Source organism: Vidua macroura, chromosome 5 (assembly GCF_024509145.1).
Source record: "Vidua macroura isolate BioBank_ID:100142 chromosome 5, ASM2450914v1, whole genome shotgun sequence".
NCBI lineage: Eukaryota > Metazoa > Chordata > Aves > Passeriformes > Viduidae > Vidua > Vidua macroura.
In genome coordinates, this window is record NC_071575.1 from 18,511,275 (window position 1) to 18,526,618 (window position 15,344).

Consider the following 15,344-nt stretch of genomic DNA (forward strand, 5'->3'; position numbering starts at 1 on the left):
TAGTTGTATGCTCTTTATTAGTGATGTGGCACAGCCTCTAAAACCTGCAAACGCCTGCCCCAGTTTGCCCTGGCAGGCTGGTCCTTGCTGGCAGCTCTAACTCCCAGTTAGTTGTTTTGCTGCACTCGTGGCTTCAACCATGTGGTGGTGGCAAAAGCTTTTCAAATACAGCCCTTTCTGTTCATTGAGTTGAGCCACCTGCCAGAATACAGTGCTTTTTGAAACGCTGGGATGTTTCTTACCCAGAACTGCATGCCAGGTAGAAATGAAGCCTAGAGAGAATGTGTTAAGCTCCCCTCTGGTTTAATTTATTTAATCCCTAATAGTCTGCTTTAATGTTCCTAGGTGCAGAGCTCTAGCTGTGTGCACTGTTTCAGTTAGCTTGTTTCTGACATCTGTCTGTGAGCAGGAAAAGCAGAAAGCAGCACTGCAGGCTTAATCAGCTGTGAGTGTTGGCAGTCCTTGCAAAGACAGCTCAGCAAGGCACAAAGCCTGTATCCTTGCTCAGAGGACACACAAATCCCAGCTCCAGTTGTATTGTTGCTGATGGGGGAGGGCTAGGGTGTTTGTCACTGAAACAAAAGGAGCTAAACCATTCAGCTGTGTTATGATGCCCAAAAGGGCTGGACTCTGGCTAAAACCCAAAGGAGAAAGACATGTGCAAACTGTCGTGGCTGTGTAAGGAGGATTGGAAGCTTAATGGGCATGCCCTACTTTCGGCTAGCTTTACCATCCTGAAGGTACTAACCAGGACTTGGCCACCAGAGAGGGGAAAATCATGCTGAGAAACAAGTTTCTGTGTTGGTTATGCTGTCTCAGCCCTGCTCTTGCTTTGAGTCCCTCAAAATAAAGGAGACCATGGCTTAGAATAGGCTGGTTTCGATTTGCTCTCGATGTGCAGGTGCAGTCTGTGGGAGGAAAGGAAGTGGCATAAAATGAGCCACTCTTTTGTGTCCTCTGCAACTCCTATAAGGAAAGGAGACTTTTCCTCTCCTAGGTTGCTCTCCAGTTCACTCTAATAACCCACAGACTCAGGTTAAATCCCTTTGGCCTCAAGAGTAATTTCACTGTGCTTTTTTAACTAGTGAAAATGAAACTTCTTTTTGGTCCACCCAGAATGCTTTGAAGTAACCCACATGTGCTACTGTCCATTCCTGCACCTTCAAGCAGGTTTTTTTTTTCCACTGTTGTGTTTCAGATGTGGTATTTCCTTCTATTACTTTCAAAGAAGAAAGATGCTGTTTTTACTTCCTACAGGTGGCTGAATCTCAGCTGGTACATAATAAAATCTAGTTCCTTAAGAGCAGCATCTTCCTTCACCTTGGGGCAAATATTTTTCTTACTCTTAGGAAAAAGTATTTACTAGAACTGGCAGGGGAAGCGGAGCGTATCTAAGAATATGACACTGTGTCTCAGGTCCATCATGTTTTACAACCCAAAGTAGTTGGGACACATCTAAAGCTACATCTTCAACTATGTAAATACCTCTAGGAGCTGTCGGCTATTAGTTTAGACAGGCCATAACACTGCCCTTACTACCAGAGGAGACAAGGCAGCTGAGGATATCTTTCATCTGGATGGAGTAGCCAGGGCTAATGTTTGATAAAGGTCTTGCGAAAGTAGCACTTAGACTGGGATCAGAGGCATGGAAGGCCTGAAGCTGAATTAAAGCTAGTTACTCAGGTTCTGTTGTGTTCAGACTTCATGAAAGAGTTTGCCAAGCTGACTGAAATCTAAACTAACAGAAACATTTTGAAGTTACTTGCTTTCTCTTCTCTCTTGCTTCAGTTCCCTATCCCTGTGGAGATTTTCAAAGAGGAATCCCCCTCTCTGTGGTGAAAGTACCTGTGAGTGTTGCTGGTTTGACTGTTTCAGTTTGTGGATGTGTTTCTGTTTGTCAGTTATGTCAGCAAAATTAGAATAAAAGCAGTTTAATTAGTATAGAAGAGCTCATACCAGTTGCACTGGTGTAAGCTTTTTTTTGTGGATGGAACTAAATGAGGTTATAATATGGTTTCCTCTGCTATGGCAGGTTGACCCACAGGATTTAATTTTCAATCCAGTCCCTTGAAGAAGATTTTGCCTCCTCAGCCTGCTAGCCAAACAGCTCACAAAGGTGATCTGTGAGAGATTTCGACACAAATCAGCTTGCTTGGCATTACTTGGTAGGATTACAGCTCTCTGCTGTGCCAAGTTTTCTAAGACTAACTCTGCTGCACCAGCAGTTAAATCAGACCAACTTTTAAGCATGATAAAACATGATATGTTCAGTCTATACCAATGGGAGAGAAAGTGCATACTGAAATGGCATGCGTAGTAAAAGATCTCTCTGTTCCTGGAATAAAGATCAGAGATAAATCCAACCCTGGGGATGTATCTGTCCCTTCCAAACCTTGAAACTGGTAGTAGAGCTTTAGATTCAAGGCCACCTCTGGTATTTGCTTTGGGGACTGGTTAAAACTGGCCATCTTTGCTTGCCAAGACCTGTAGTTTGAAGGGAGTGGCTGGCTTAGGTCAGCAGTGGTGCCTAGCAGCTGTGGTCAAGCTGCAAGAGCTCCTTGGTTGCTCTCATCATGACCACTGTTCACAGCAATGGTGGACAAGAAGGGACTCCTGCTCTGCTGCCTCGAGCTGAGTGCCAGAGCTGTGGCAGAGGTCAGCTTTGCTCTGCTGCCAAAAGCAAGGAAGAGGCTTTCTCCTGTGGGGTTTTTAACTTGTCTTGATTTTGCAGGAGCACTGGCTGTTTTCCAGCTGCTCTGTTTCCATTCAGCTGGCCTGGATCCCCTGGCAGTCTCTTCTGCACTCTGAGTGTTCTCCACTCCCCACCCTAAGCCCGTGTGCAGTGTTGCTGTGGGCTGCTGAACCACTGCCACTTTCCCTGGGCATGCAAGTGAAAATTCACTGTGCCTCGCTTGCTCTGCTTCTACAGCAGGATCTGCCTCCACTGGGGGTTTGTAACGAGGGCAAACTGACATTACTTTGGAGTCGCAAATCTGGAATTGAGTGGAAACATTCCGAAAAAACCAATTTTTTTCCTCTTCAGCAGAATTTGACTTTTACCTAAGTTCTGTGGGGGAGGGTTAGGTGGGGCCTGCTGGCTGGGCACCTCCTGAGATCAGCTGGTTTTGTGCTGCTTACATGCCTGACTCCACTGCAGGGAGGCTGCCTGAAACTGGCCGCAATCCTTCTCATAAGGCATTGCGGCATGGTTAGGTTTTGGTGTGAACTGGAACGAAACCACCCTCTGAAATGTTGAAATTCCCTGCACAGTTCAATTATCCTTGAATTGGCCAGCGGGGAAATCAAAGTCTCTGGATCTGTTCCTCGCTGTTAAATATTAATACAGCACGGCGATACTAGGCAGGAAGGCGTCCCCTCGGGTCAGCTCTGTGCAGGAGGGGCTGTCTTGGCTGTGAAGAACCGGTGTGCAAGAGAGGTCGGGCACGGGGGACTCTGGAGTGACGTGACTTGCTGAGACTCCTTGGCAGCTGAGTAGCGTGGGCTCCCAGCCCGTGCTGGGCCACGTTTCCTTTGCCACAGGCTCCTTCTGCGAGAGCTGCCACGTGCCGCGATGTCGCATCCCTCGTTCCCCTGGAGCTTACCGTGTGCTGGGCCATTTTGAGAGGAGCCAGGAAAGGCACCGTGCCCGTGTGCCCCGCCCCGCCTCCTCCTTTGCCGAGGGGAGTCAGCGGTGTGTGAAAGAGAGCCCATGCTTTACATACGTGCAGGCAGCCTCCTCGCCGCCGGCCCAGGTGCAGCTGCGGGCTGGGTACGACAGCCCCGTGGGCTCTGCGTGTCACGGGAAGGAGCACCGAGCTGGGGCAAGGACAAAAACAACGAGAGAGAACACCTCCCCTTGGGAAACATGGCCCTGGTGTGCAGCACCAGGATCCCAGCTCTGGATCCCAGCACCCTCTTGGCGCTACAACAAGCTGTGCCAGGGCCAGCTGAAGCACTTGTGCTCAGGCATGCTGGAAAAAAACTAAAAAGCCCAGCCAGCATTAAACAAGCTAAGGAGGCTTTTCCTGTTTTCTGTCAGTATGGAGTATTGCTTTTATGTCTTCACATGAAAGCTCTCTGGTCCTGCTATGTGCTCACCATGCAGTGACAAGGTGACAGTGCTATGCTGTGACTGGGCCTGCCTTGCTCCTGCCCTGTGCTTGGACTGTTGGAACACCTTGGGTGTTTGTTGAGGGCTGGCAGTTCTTGAGGCACTATCGTTGTCTGCACTGGTCAGCTCAAAGCTCTCCCGAACCTCTGTGCTGGCCACTCTCCTAGTTTTGACAGCAGCACTGGCATTGCCCCAGTGTGAATATTCAATTTTTTTCCCCCACTGCTGTTTCTTTTTCTTGCTCTTCCAGAGATCACAGACGTGAAGCCAGGACTGCATTTGCCTCAGCTCAGTAACAACCTATGGCTCATGTGGTGGTGGAGTATCTCTCTTTAAAGACAGGTACTAGAATCAACTAATTAATCCTCATTTCCCTGTGGGACTGAGGGGTGACTCAATGCCTCGTGCTGTTATGATGAACAGCAGAGGATCAAAGGCATTAGAGCTGGGGAAGCCCTGGGATAGCACAGTGTCACTCTGTGCCTGCACACCAGGCACCTGTAAAGGCTCAGTCTTCCACACTTATCTCCAGGACTTTTTTTAGCCATGCAGGGAATTGAAAACTCTGCAACCTTAGAGACAAGGCTGGAGCTGCCATCACCTTGCACCGGAGGGGTAGTTTTTACCCCTTTGAAGTTGCCTTTTTACCTTTTCATGACAACCCAACTTGGCCACCCTGAGCAATTCCCCCTCCTGACTCCTGACAGGTCCTTCACTGTACCCACTGTGTATGTGTCTGGGTGAAAGGCAGGGCAGGGAGGCTTTAGGCACTGCTGAAATTGAGCTGCCATGGTGATGCACATCCCTCCTGGGCATTGTGACCCCCAGCATGCTGCATGTGCCAGCATGGCTTGACAGCCCTGAAGAAGTGCAAACAAACCCCTGCACCTGACCTTGGGCTGCCCTGGCATCCATCATGCTGCTGCGTGAGCTGCTCGCAGGGAAGGGAAGGGGAGTTGCTTGCACGCAGATGTTGTGTAATACAGACCTAGTTCAAACACAAGTTTGCAGGCTGGGAAGCGTTTGCCCAGTCTAGGGGGAAGAGGAAGACCCTCTGGGACAAGGGCTGCTGCAGTGCATCTTATGCTCTGTGTTATAAAGGAGATGAAACATGAAGCATGTGCTTTCTTCAAAACCTGGGTCTTACCCACGTTGCATGTGGAGCATCACCTGTGAGAGTCCCCCTGAGTGTGCATGAGCTGTGGTTTGGCTGAGCTCAGCCGCTGTATGGGACTAATACATAGTGATGGTGTCCTATAAATTATATAGTCGGAATGTTCACCATCTGCTCTGCACTGAAAGCTGAGAGTGATTGAGATCTTCCCCACTTCCCAAAGCTTGACTCTCTTGCTGAGCTTGAAATGTGTGTGTATATTTCCTGTAAGTGGTTCTGATTGAATCAGGTAAAGAGGGAATTTTTTAAGCAGGCTGCAATGTTCCCTGCACCCGAAGTGAGAGCTGAAGCAGTGGCCAGCATCCCATTATAAGGCTATGAGTAAAACTGAGTCTGATTTCATGTTAATTAGGTTCTAAAGGGACTGAATCTTGATTGCAGTGGTCATATCAAAGATTTAAAATAGTAATGCAAAAAGCAAAGGAAACCCCACAGTGATTCATATAAGAAGGGGAAATAAAGACAGTCATGGAGGAAGAAGGAGTTTGAGGGGGCCTGAATTGCTCTGCTGCCCAAAAGCAGGAGGGGATTTGAATCAGATTATCCTCATTAGATGTCTCTTTAAAGCATCATCAAGCCAGATGAATGGTCTGGGGGAGAGCTTGCAGGCATGGTGGCTGTGATTATCACCAGGGATTTGCAGTCCTAGTTATCTAGCTTAGAGACAAGATTATTAGGGGGTATAAAGCTGTTCCTGCCCTCAGCCTCTAATGTGCATTTTTAGGCTGGGTGATGGGAAATGCTGTGTTGCTGCACAGCCCCTCGGAAGCCTGCCTGCATCCTCTGGTGGTCTAGGCCTCTGCAGGGCTGTGGGTGCAGTGTGGAAGAGAAAGGGACCTGTGTGGCTAGGAGATCTTCCAGGGGGGTGGACAGGCAGCCTTCCCTGGGGACTGTGGCAAAGGGCAACACCTCCCATATAGGTGCTCACACTGTGATAGGAAATGGAGAGGGGATCTTGGGAGGTGGGATTATACCCACCTGCCTTGGCAGAGCCGTTCGCTTCCCACAGCATCTCCCTTCTTGTGACAGCCTGTGCCAAAGCAATTCATCCTTCCTGCAGCTAGAGCCTTTGAAGCCCCAAAGGCTCAGAAGCTGGTGTGGCTGTTACAGAGGGAATGCCTGTGAGCTGTGAGGAGGGCTCTCCCCTTGAAAGGGAATCAATGGACATTGCCCACAGATTCCTTGGAGTTCATCCTCAGGGGTGGTGAATACAGCACAGGGCTGCTGGCAGTCACTCTCCACCTCCTCAGCCCTGCAGCTGCAGCAGCTTTTCATCCTCCCCTTTTTCTTCTGCCCTGCTCTGTGTGTTGCACTCCTGTTTCTTCTCTGGACTTTGGCAGGATGGCCAAGGCATTGTGCCCAGATACCAGCCAGGAGAGGAGGAGGTGCACAGGCCAAATCCACCTGTCAGTTCTCTTGTAACATTGCATCCTTAATACACTCATGGAAAATCATAACATTACTCTGCACTCAAGCCTATGCAAGTAAAATCATTCTGGCTTTTTACAGCAGGCTGAACCTAAAGGTCTGTGGGAAGCTGGAGGATATTGTAGAGGAACTGGGGCAAGTGTGGCTTTGATTTTTGGCTCTGGAGTCATCTGCTGGAGATTCATGCCTTGAGAGTGCAGTGGTGGGGTTTCCCACTGTGAGTACAGGGGAGATTTCTGCCCTAGCATAAAGGATGCGTGATCTGGCTGAACTCACCTGTTCTGAGGTTTTTCCTGTGGCAGCACATCACCCTCAGCCACTGGTTTCTGTTTTGGTGCTGAAGGTGCTGCCTGGCCCTGTCACAGCATGTGAACACTCCCTATGAACAGCCACAGGCAAAACTGGGTGGGGGGCACTTGCCCCCCCTCCCAGTTGCCCAAGGGAGACAGGACAAGATGCCACTTCTCCTCAGGATGGGGGTGGGGGCAGCATCTCTGCTGCAAGGCAGAGTGGGCAGGGTGTTTGAGTACTGTTTGTTCACATTCAGGCAGAAGAGCCAGGCTCAGTTAACACTGTGTTGCTCATGATGTGGGGGGGCTTGCAAGAGCCAGGGACCCAAACCTCGCTGAGTCCCCCCCACAGTCTGCAGAGCAGCAAAAGCAGCCAGCACACTGGCTGGAAACACCCCTCACTCTTCTCCACCATGGCAGATCAAGGGCTCAGCTCCTCCAGGGCTGGATCAGACAAGGGAGGTTTTTCCCATGTCCTCTGTGCTTCTGTGTCCCTCTTGGGCTCTATGGATCAGGGAGGGGGAATGGGTAGAGGGAGTCTGAGCTCAGGAAGAGTTGACCCACCCTTCTGTAACCCCACAGGGTTCTTCAACAGGCAGCCCACTGAGAAGCCTAATTTAGGTGTTCAGCATTATCAAGGTCCCTTTGCAGAGGGAGGCAAGGACACCTGCCCTTTTTTCTTCAGCCTTGCAAACAAGCAGAGCTCCAGGGACATATAAACAAGGAGCAGGGAGACAAATTCCATTCAACAGGGTGGGGCACTGCCCCACACCAAACACCCCATGCAGGTGGCTGAACAGTGTCACAAACCCCCTTGACAGGAAGCAGAGCATCTACAGAGGGATCTGGGGTTTGGAGTGACTGTGAATGCCTTGAAACCTTTGGTTTCCCATATTATTAATAAAATCTTCCCAGATTTTGTCTGTAAGCCCACCTGGCTTTAGGAAGGATCCCAGTGGATCCCGAGGAGAAGGTTTATGCTGGAGCTCTGAGAAATCTGCTCCTAATAGCCACAGTGGTACTTTTTGTGACGGGATGTTTCCCACCAGCCAGCAAAAGAGTGTTGGGGAAGGGTTGCTGGGATGAGGTGCTGAATGGGCTTTGGGGGTTGGCTCCAGCTAAAGCATTCTACTGGACCATATGAATGCAGGGCAGGTGTCAGGCTGTGCCAAGATGTTCCCGAGGTGTTGGGTGCATCCTGCCAGAGGTTTGTCCTCAGGTAACTGGGTCTGCTCAGTAAACACCTCATAGCTTCTCTGATCGACAAGCCTTTGGGTTTCCGGTGTGCACGAGCACAAGGTGAACTTTCGGGGGATATTTTCTGCTACACGCGGTTTTGCAAGTGCATGCGTGAGTCACTTCACCTACCCCTGACACCAGAGGAACTGCTCACACGAGTCCAGTCACTCATGTGTGCACGAGCCCTCACAGGCCAGTGCCAACTCTCCATGCTCCTGGAGCACCAGCACTGCCCTGTCTCCCACAGGGAACCCAGGTATCTCAGCTGACCTCGGCCAAAGCCAGCCCTCCACCTGTGGGATAGGAGCAAACGGCACTGGAAATTGAGCTGTCTGACACTGAGATGAAAACATAATTCTTAAATTGCTCATTTGATATCTTTTCTGGTTTATTTGTTTAATAAAAGGACTTAGCCAGAGACCCGGGCTCCTGGGGTTTTCATTTCTCTGCAGAAGAGATAAGAAAAGCGCATTTCCTTATCCAGTGAGTCATTTTTTCTGCTCTTTAATTATGCATTTGTGTGATTATCAAGCGTATTCAGCTCTGAGATGCAAACAGCTCAAACTACTCACCAAGCTTTAACTTTTGCTATTCCAAAAAGGATTAACCACAGTTATGAAGAGTAGGGGAGGCAAAGATGGGGGAGATGAAAAGGGGGACAACTGATGCCCAGAACCTGGGCCGTGCTCGTGAGCAGGCCCACATGTGAGTGCTGCTGGGGTAGTCGGCACTGGTTTTCTCCTTGAGAAAGCATTATCATGTGTAAATTCAAACATATCTTCTTGTCCCAGGAGGAGGTGGACAAGGTGGGACGAGGGCAGGGAAGACCTGTAGAGCATGATAAAGAGTGATGAGAAGATGGGGGGGAATAGGGTAACGTCAATGGCAGCAATGAGGCTGCAATCTCCTTCCATGTAACAGGACCTGGGAGCACTTCATTCACAGAAGGGCATGACGGCTGCCATCCCTGGGCTTCAAGTTTTCTTCAAGTTTTCTTTCCATGTACTGAAATGGGATCTGTCAGCTCCTGAGCTTTAATGTAAATCTTGCCCTCCATGTTGAAAGCACTGTGTAGGTTACTTGTTTGGGCTTTCCCCAGTGTGCATATTTGACTGGGCTTACAGAGTTAATCTGTAAGTGTGGTACAGCAGATGCTGGGAACCACTTCTCACCCTGCACTTTAAGCCAAGCAGGGAGGAGAGACAGGAGGAAGAGGGGCATGGTGACAGTCCTGTGGTGGGACCCACAGAAATAAGGGCAGGGGGTCCTTGAGAGATGATTGACATGGGGGAAGTACAGTTGGGGGCATTTGAGAGGTAAGGCAAACGGGAATGATGGAGAAGCATACCTCTTTGGGAAAAGGAGACTAGCAGGTGGAAACACCCCAGGGCAAGAGGAGCAGCAAAGACTTTGGAGCAGGGAGGTGGTTTGGGGATAGGTATCCTGCCAGAGCACCAGAGGTTTTGTGGGGATCCTCTGCCTACATGCATGTCCTCAGCCCCACCAGCCCACAAGACAAGGTATTTTCTTGGCCCTAGACCCTACACTTGCACTTCTGAGAGCTGCCTACTGGATTCCAGGTAGGAGATTCCAGGTGCCCTCTCCTTGCCAGGTCTCTCTACTGTGGAGCTCAGATGTGGACTGGAGTGAGCCTTGTCTTTTATTTTTCCCCTTCCTGTGGGTCATGGCTCTGCATGACAGCTTTCCATTCCTTGCCACTGCTGGACACTTGACTCTCCAACTCCCATGCCTGCACCACAGCCCTGGTCTTCACCTGGGGTGTGCAAGAGGCAGAGGGTCAGCTGAAGTGGGATATGGAGAGATGTGCTGCTGTTTGACCCAGCTCCCCCAGCAGGTACGAGCAGGGCAAGCACAGCCTGCTCACGGCAAGCATTGAGGCAGAGGGTGCTGAGCTGTCTGTGCCATTTGTGGCTCTGAGAGAGGGAAGTGCTTGCCATGCCCCCACTCAACTGGGGAGTTTTATTTTGACTAAGATGGAGTGGGAATAGCTGAGCCACAGGCACAAGAATGGCTGGCCTCTCTCAGCCCCTCAGTGCAGCCCACAGCCCTCTGGCAGCCATTCCTGCTGGCATGGCACAGAGGTGAGGGAGCAAGCACCTGGGCACACTGGCTGGAAGGGGAAGTAAAATCACAGCAGGTTTGGAACTGGTGGGCAGTGACCAGGTGTTTTTGGGACTTTGGCTTGCCTGGAGCTCTGCAGCACCCACGGTGGGGCTGAGACTGTGTTGGGGCTGCTTTGACATTTCTGTGATGCAAACTATCCCCTGGAAATGCTGCTGGCAGGGAGGGAGATGTGCTGTAGGGCAGCTCCTCCCGTGCAGGGCATGGGGTACCAAAGAACTGCACTTGGGCTGAGATCTAGCATGGGGAGCTGGTGACTGCATCCTACTCAGAACTTCAGGAGGTGGGATGTGGAGCCTGTGGGTTCAGCTTGTCCAACAGTCACTGGTGAGGAGCAGGCACATTCAGGGACCAAGTCCTCAGGCCTGTCTCAGAGAACCTCAGCTGCCAAGTGGGGGCACCTGGTACTCCATCACCTTGAGCCAGAGCATCCTTTGGATTTTTCCTCCTCCCCTGCCAGCCTTGATCCAGGACAGTAGGCAGTAGAGGCCTCACTAGAAGGAGTCCAGATGCTGTAGCTGTTGGAAGGACATGACTCCAGCAGTAAAGCCCTATGAGGGATCTCCTGGGTAGGGCAGATCACTAGTGTTGCTTCCCTCAGCTGAGAGCCAGCCAACAACTCTAGCTGGCCCCTTTCTTTCCTATGGAGTTAAGAAAAAGAGTATGTGACTTTTGTTCAGTAGGAATGGAAGAGATCCGCCTACAGCACTGAAATCCAATGATTTCAGATCTCAAGGCATCAGGCTTTGATGTGTGGGTATTGGTTGTGGAACATTTCACCTGCTCCTGATCAGGAATGCCTGAGACTATTAAAGGGTTTTTTTAGCCCCTTCCAGTGGTTTGAGGACCAGGCTTGCTTGGTATGACCTGCTTTGCCCATTTACTGCACATTTACTGAGCAGAACCAGATCGGAACCTGGGAGAATGAGACAGGGTGCTGAGGAGCCACAGGTCTAGGTCTGCATTGGAGAGGATAGAGAGAGCAAGGTGATGGAGAGCACCATCAGTAAGGATGAAGAACATACAACAGTTGGCCTGCTTGCAGAGCAGTCGCTGGAAGGATGTGTCCTCGGGGCAGTGGGAGCTTTTAAAAGGGGAAACATCAGTGCCCTTTCACTCTTTTTCTCCTCTGGTCCTTTGCATTTTCAATCCAAGACAGATCTGTGCCCGTGGGATGTAGTCTTGTAAAGATCTGTGCACAGGAAGGTCTCCTGTAGACACTGGAGGAGGTCGAGGGGGCTTTTCAGTGTAAGCAAAGGAGGGTGCAGACTGGGGGACGTTGCCTGGGCTGGGGGCAACATGCAGGTGGGCAGGGGAGGAGCGAGGATCAAGGAGGTCAGGCTGGGTATGAGGTGCTGCATGGCTGAGGCACACAAGGGGCTGTGGGGATTTCGGGAGCATATTTTGCGGGAGAGGGGTAGTTTGAGGGCACATTGCAAAGGCAGGCAGGGGTAGGGCTTGGTTGCTTGCTCTCCTCCTCCCTGGTGAAGATCCGCCCCAGGCCAAGCACAGCGATTGTGAGCCCCAAGGGAGACGACGCAGCTTGACAGACTGTATCTCCCTCTGCCACGGGGCCTGGGGCGCTGCGATTTCACACTCCGGCGGCCCTGTCACTGCTACGCCATGCAAGAGCTGGGCTCTCACTCCCACTCTGCCATGTCCTCATCAGGAAAAGCTGCCATTTCCCCCTCCTGCCTCTCCTTCGAGTGCTTCGATACCCTGACCAAGTCGTGCATCAAGTGCTCTGACCTGTTCCAGGACAACACAAGTAAGGGGACAAGGGCAGCTGCAGTCTGAGCTCCCCAGGGCTGGGTGGTGGTGGGCCAAGGAGGCTGGGGGCACCTCAGGGGTGGGAAGTGGAAGGCACCTTCTCCTGAGAATGGCTATGGAGGTGGAAATGGAGGATGGAGCACCACCTTCACCTAAAGCAGAGGGGAAGAGGGCAGCCAGTTCCAGTGAGAGGAACATGGTGTAGGGAGAAGTCGGATGATCCAGCCTAGGGATCTCATCAAGCAGGGGGATATTTTGTTGCTAGTGGCTGGTGGGTCACAGTTAAGCGCCACACTTCTTCCCTGCGGCCAGCCAGCCAGGTGAAAAATGCTGCTGCCCTCTTTCCTCCTTCAGCTTTCCCCCTCCTGACACTACCAGCATCTCACCCCACAGCAGAGCCGACCCTGGCACCCACCGTGACCAGCACCTTCCTGATCTTCGGGGTCCCAGTAGTGGTGGGGTTCATCCTTGTTCTGGCTGCCATTTGTGTCTTCCTGGCCTGCAAGGAGGGAAAGCAGAGGAGAAAGAGGAAGGCAGCAGATGAAGAGGACAAAGGTAGGAGACCTCTTCCTCTCCCTCTCACAACACCCTGAGGACCCTGGGGTAGACGGGATCACTTACTGCTGGCTCCACTGAGGCACAGCCCAGGCTAGCTCCTCCACCTCAGCTCCACAGGCATCCCATGGCATTTTGGGGCATCTGAATCACTGCCTGAGTGACAGTGTCCTGCATTCCCTGGGAACCTATGCCTGTACCTGACTGCCAGTGCAACCCTGCTGAGCCATCCCTCTCTTTGCTGGGTCTCCCTGTGCCTTTGTTTGCTTAAAGTATGTCCTGGCACCATGCCCTCTCCACAGGGGACACGTACAGAGCACTGGTGAGCAGTAGCTTTGTGAGCTCACTGGTGAGAGCCCTCTCCCCCACTAGCCAGAGGAACATGGATGGAGTGGGAGTAGTGGGAGCAGTGGTGGACACCTGGGGATGGCTCCAGAGGCAGCCTCTCCCTGTGGCACTGCAGTGGAGGTCCTATGTGGACCACCCAGCTTGCTTCTCGTGCTTGGGATGCCCAGCATCCTCCAACATGCATCCCAAAGACCCCAGTGGGATGTCAGGGCCAGCCCCATTGATAGTTGCCTCAAAATTAGGGCTGGGGTTCAAGGAATGGGGTGAGCCTTTCCTATCAGGTTACTTCCAGGAGAGTAAGGCCACAGTGCTCCATGATGGCCCACTTTGTTGGGGCAGCTCTTTCCTCCCTCAGCGGTCCTGCACTGGCACTGATTCAGCCTTGAACAATCTTCTCAGAAGTGGTCTTGCCTGGCTTCACTCCTCCCCATTCCCAAGTAGGGGGTATGGCTCCCCAGGACCCCCAGGAGGGGCTGCCTCATAGGGATGCTGGCACTCACCACTGCCCCACGACCCGGGTGGGTGTCCACAGTGGGGCAGCTGGTCCTTGTGCCCTGGCTTGCTGCACGCTTCTGGCACTGCCGGATGGTGACTCAGACCAGGGGGACATTACCTGGGGCCTTTCTGCTCTGCGACAGTCCATGACGCACATGCCTAGGAAAAATACCAAAAGCGAAAGAGAAGGGAGAAATCCAGTGGTGAGAGAGATCTGGCCACTCTGGAGAGCGTTGGAGGCACTACTCAGTCTCCTGTTGCATACCCTGGTCCACATCGCCTATGTCCCCCAAGGCTGCACCACAGCATGCCCAGTGCTGCGGCACTGGATGTGTGGGAAGTGGCAGGAGGCTTGGGGCTGGAGGCACACGCCTGCATTCGAAGTGTGTAAACAAATCTATTTTTAAGTGAGAGGCAGTCGGGGAGGGCAGGCTGCCACGGGCTGGGCTCTTCTGCTGCCAGCAGGGTTGAGTGAGAGGACTTGAAGTGGAAGTACAAGTTTCGGCCCTTCCCTCTTGCCTTTTAGGGGAGGAAAAGCCCCTTGGTTGTAAGCAGGAGAAATTCTGCAGCAGGAGAGATGTGGGGACCTTGCAGACTCCTCCTGTTCCAGATCCATCTTCTCCTCTAGGGACAGGATCGTCTCCCTGGGACCTGCCTGACCCCACTCCATGAGCTCAGTAACCCCCTTTTCTTGTCCCTTCCCAGAGAACATAGACCTCGCCAGCCCCCTGCCCAGCCAGGACTCTGCCATGCCAGAGGGAGATGGTGCCCGGAACCCAGCCCCATGCCCGCATCTTGTTGGGAGCCTGAAGATGCCGGGGCCACCCAGGAAAGCCAGGGCAAAGCAGAGGCCGTGCTGCCAGGGCGATGCTGATGGCGACATTGTTCTGCTCTCTGCTGTGTGCCCCCGGACTGAGGAATGCAACCACAGCTTCCCGCTGCCTGCCACTGAGCTGGGGGCCACAGCGCTGGTCACCACCAAAACCACCCAGAACTGTGCCAGAGAGGAGAGAGTCTGAGGGCAAGGGGAATGGAGCACGAGTGCTCTGGCCAATCCCTGTGGACACTGACAGCCTGTTCCTGGGATGAGTGAAGCCTTCCATGGGTATAAGCTCTGTAAGGACCAGGTTTTGCCTTTAGCAAGATCAGCCTTTTAAGATGACTGTCCTTTCTGTGCTGAGTCCCAAGTTATACCTGTAAATGCTGGAGGAAGACAAAGTGGATCATGCTGAGTTACAATGAACTGTTGACAGCTGCCATGGCTGAACCATTGGGAGGAGGCAGAGGAGATACAACATGTGAGGATGGAGTGTGGCAGGGACTGCTGTGCCATTTGCAAGGCAGCTGTTGTGCCTGGATATGTCTCCTGCTGGATGGGTAATTGCTGGGAACATGGGGCTGGAACACCAGAAACTGCAGGGGAAAAGGAAGCAGGGAGTTACTTTAGGACCAAATCCCACACAGCAGTAGCTTGATTTTTGCTACCGACCTCAATAAAAGGAGACTTGAGGCCGTATGAAGCAAGGCACACCCAGCATTTACTCCATTTACAGTCCTGCTGCCCTGTCTTCTGCACTCTGTGATATCCAGGTCTTTCCACCCTCTGGGCTCTCTCACACAGTGGCAGGCATCCACCAGCACTCATGGGAACCTCCTCCACAGCCAGGTACCCTGGGGATAGGAAAAAAGTTTGTCTTCCCAGGCAGTGAAGAGGGAAAAAAAAAATCTGTCCTTGCTCTGACCTATAGTCCCTGAAGTTAGGGAGCACCAGGGGCAGGCAGTGGAGACAGCT

The 15,344-nt window shown here is 52.0% G+C and overlaps 1 protein-coding gene across 1 annotated transcript; it reads left to right on the forward strand.

Moving 5' to 3' along the window:
- Window positions 1-12,007: 12,007 nt before the first annotated feature.
- On the forward strand, window positions 12,008-14,692 carry LOC128807016 (tumor necrosis factor receptor superfamily member 13C-like). Its single transcript, XM_053976976.1, has 3 exons — window positions 12,008-12,152; window positions 12,548-12,709; window positions 14,258-14,692. The coding sequence occupies exons 1-3, from the start codon at window positions 12,008-12,010 to the stop codon at window positions 14,569-14,571; spliced, it is 621 nt and encodes a 206-aa protein (XP_053832951.1). The 3' UTR covers window positions 14,572-14,692.
- The last annotated feature ends 652 nt before the right edge of the window (window positions 14,693-15,344 follow it).

Bases quoted from the DNA above. Each gene is read 5' to 3' on its own strand.
- LOC128807016 (XM_053976976.1), top strand. From the start codon at position 12,008: ATGCAAGAGCTGGGCTCTCACTCCCACTCTGCCATGTCCTCATCAGGA. The intron at 12,153-12,547 runs GTAAGGGGACAA...CTCACCCCACAG, and splicing joins CCTGTTCCAGGACAACACAA to CAGAGCCGACCCTGGCACCC. The intron at 12,710-14,257 runs GTAGGAGACCTC...GTCCCTTCCCAG, and splicing joins AGCAGATGAAGAGGACAAAG to AGAACATAGACCTCGCCAGC.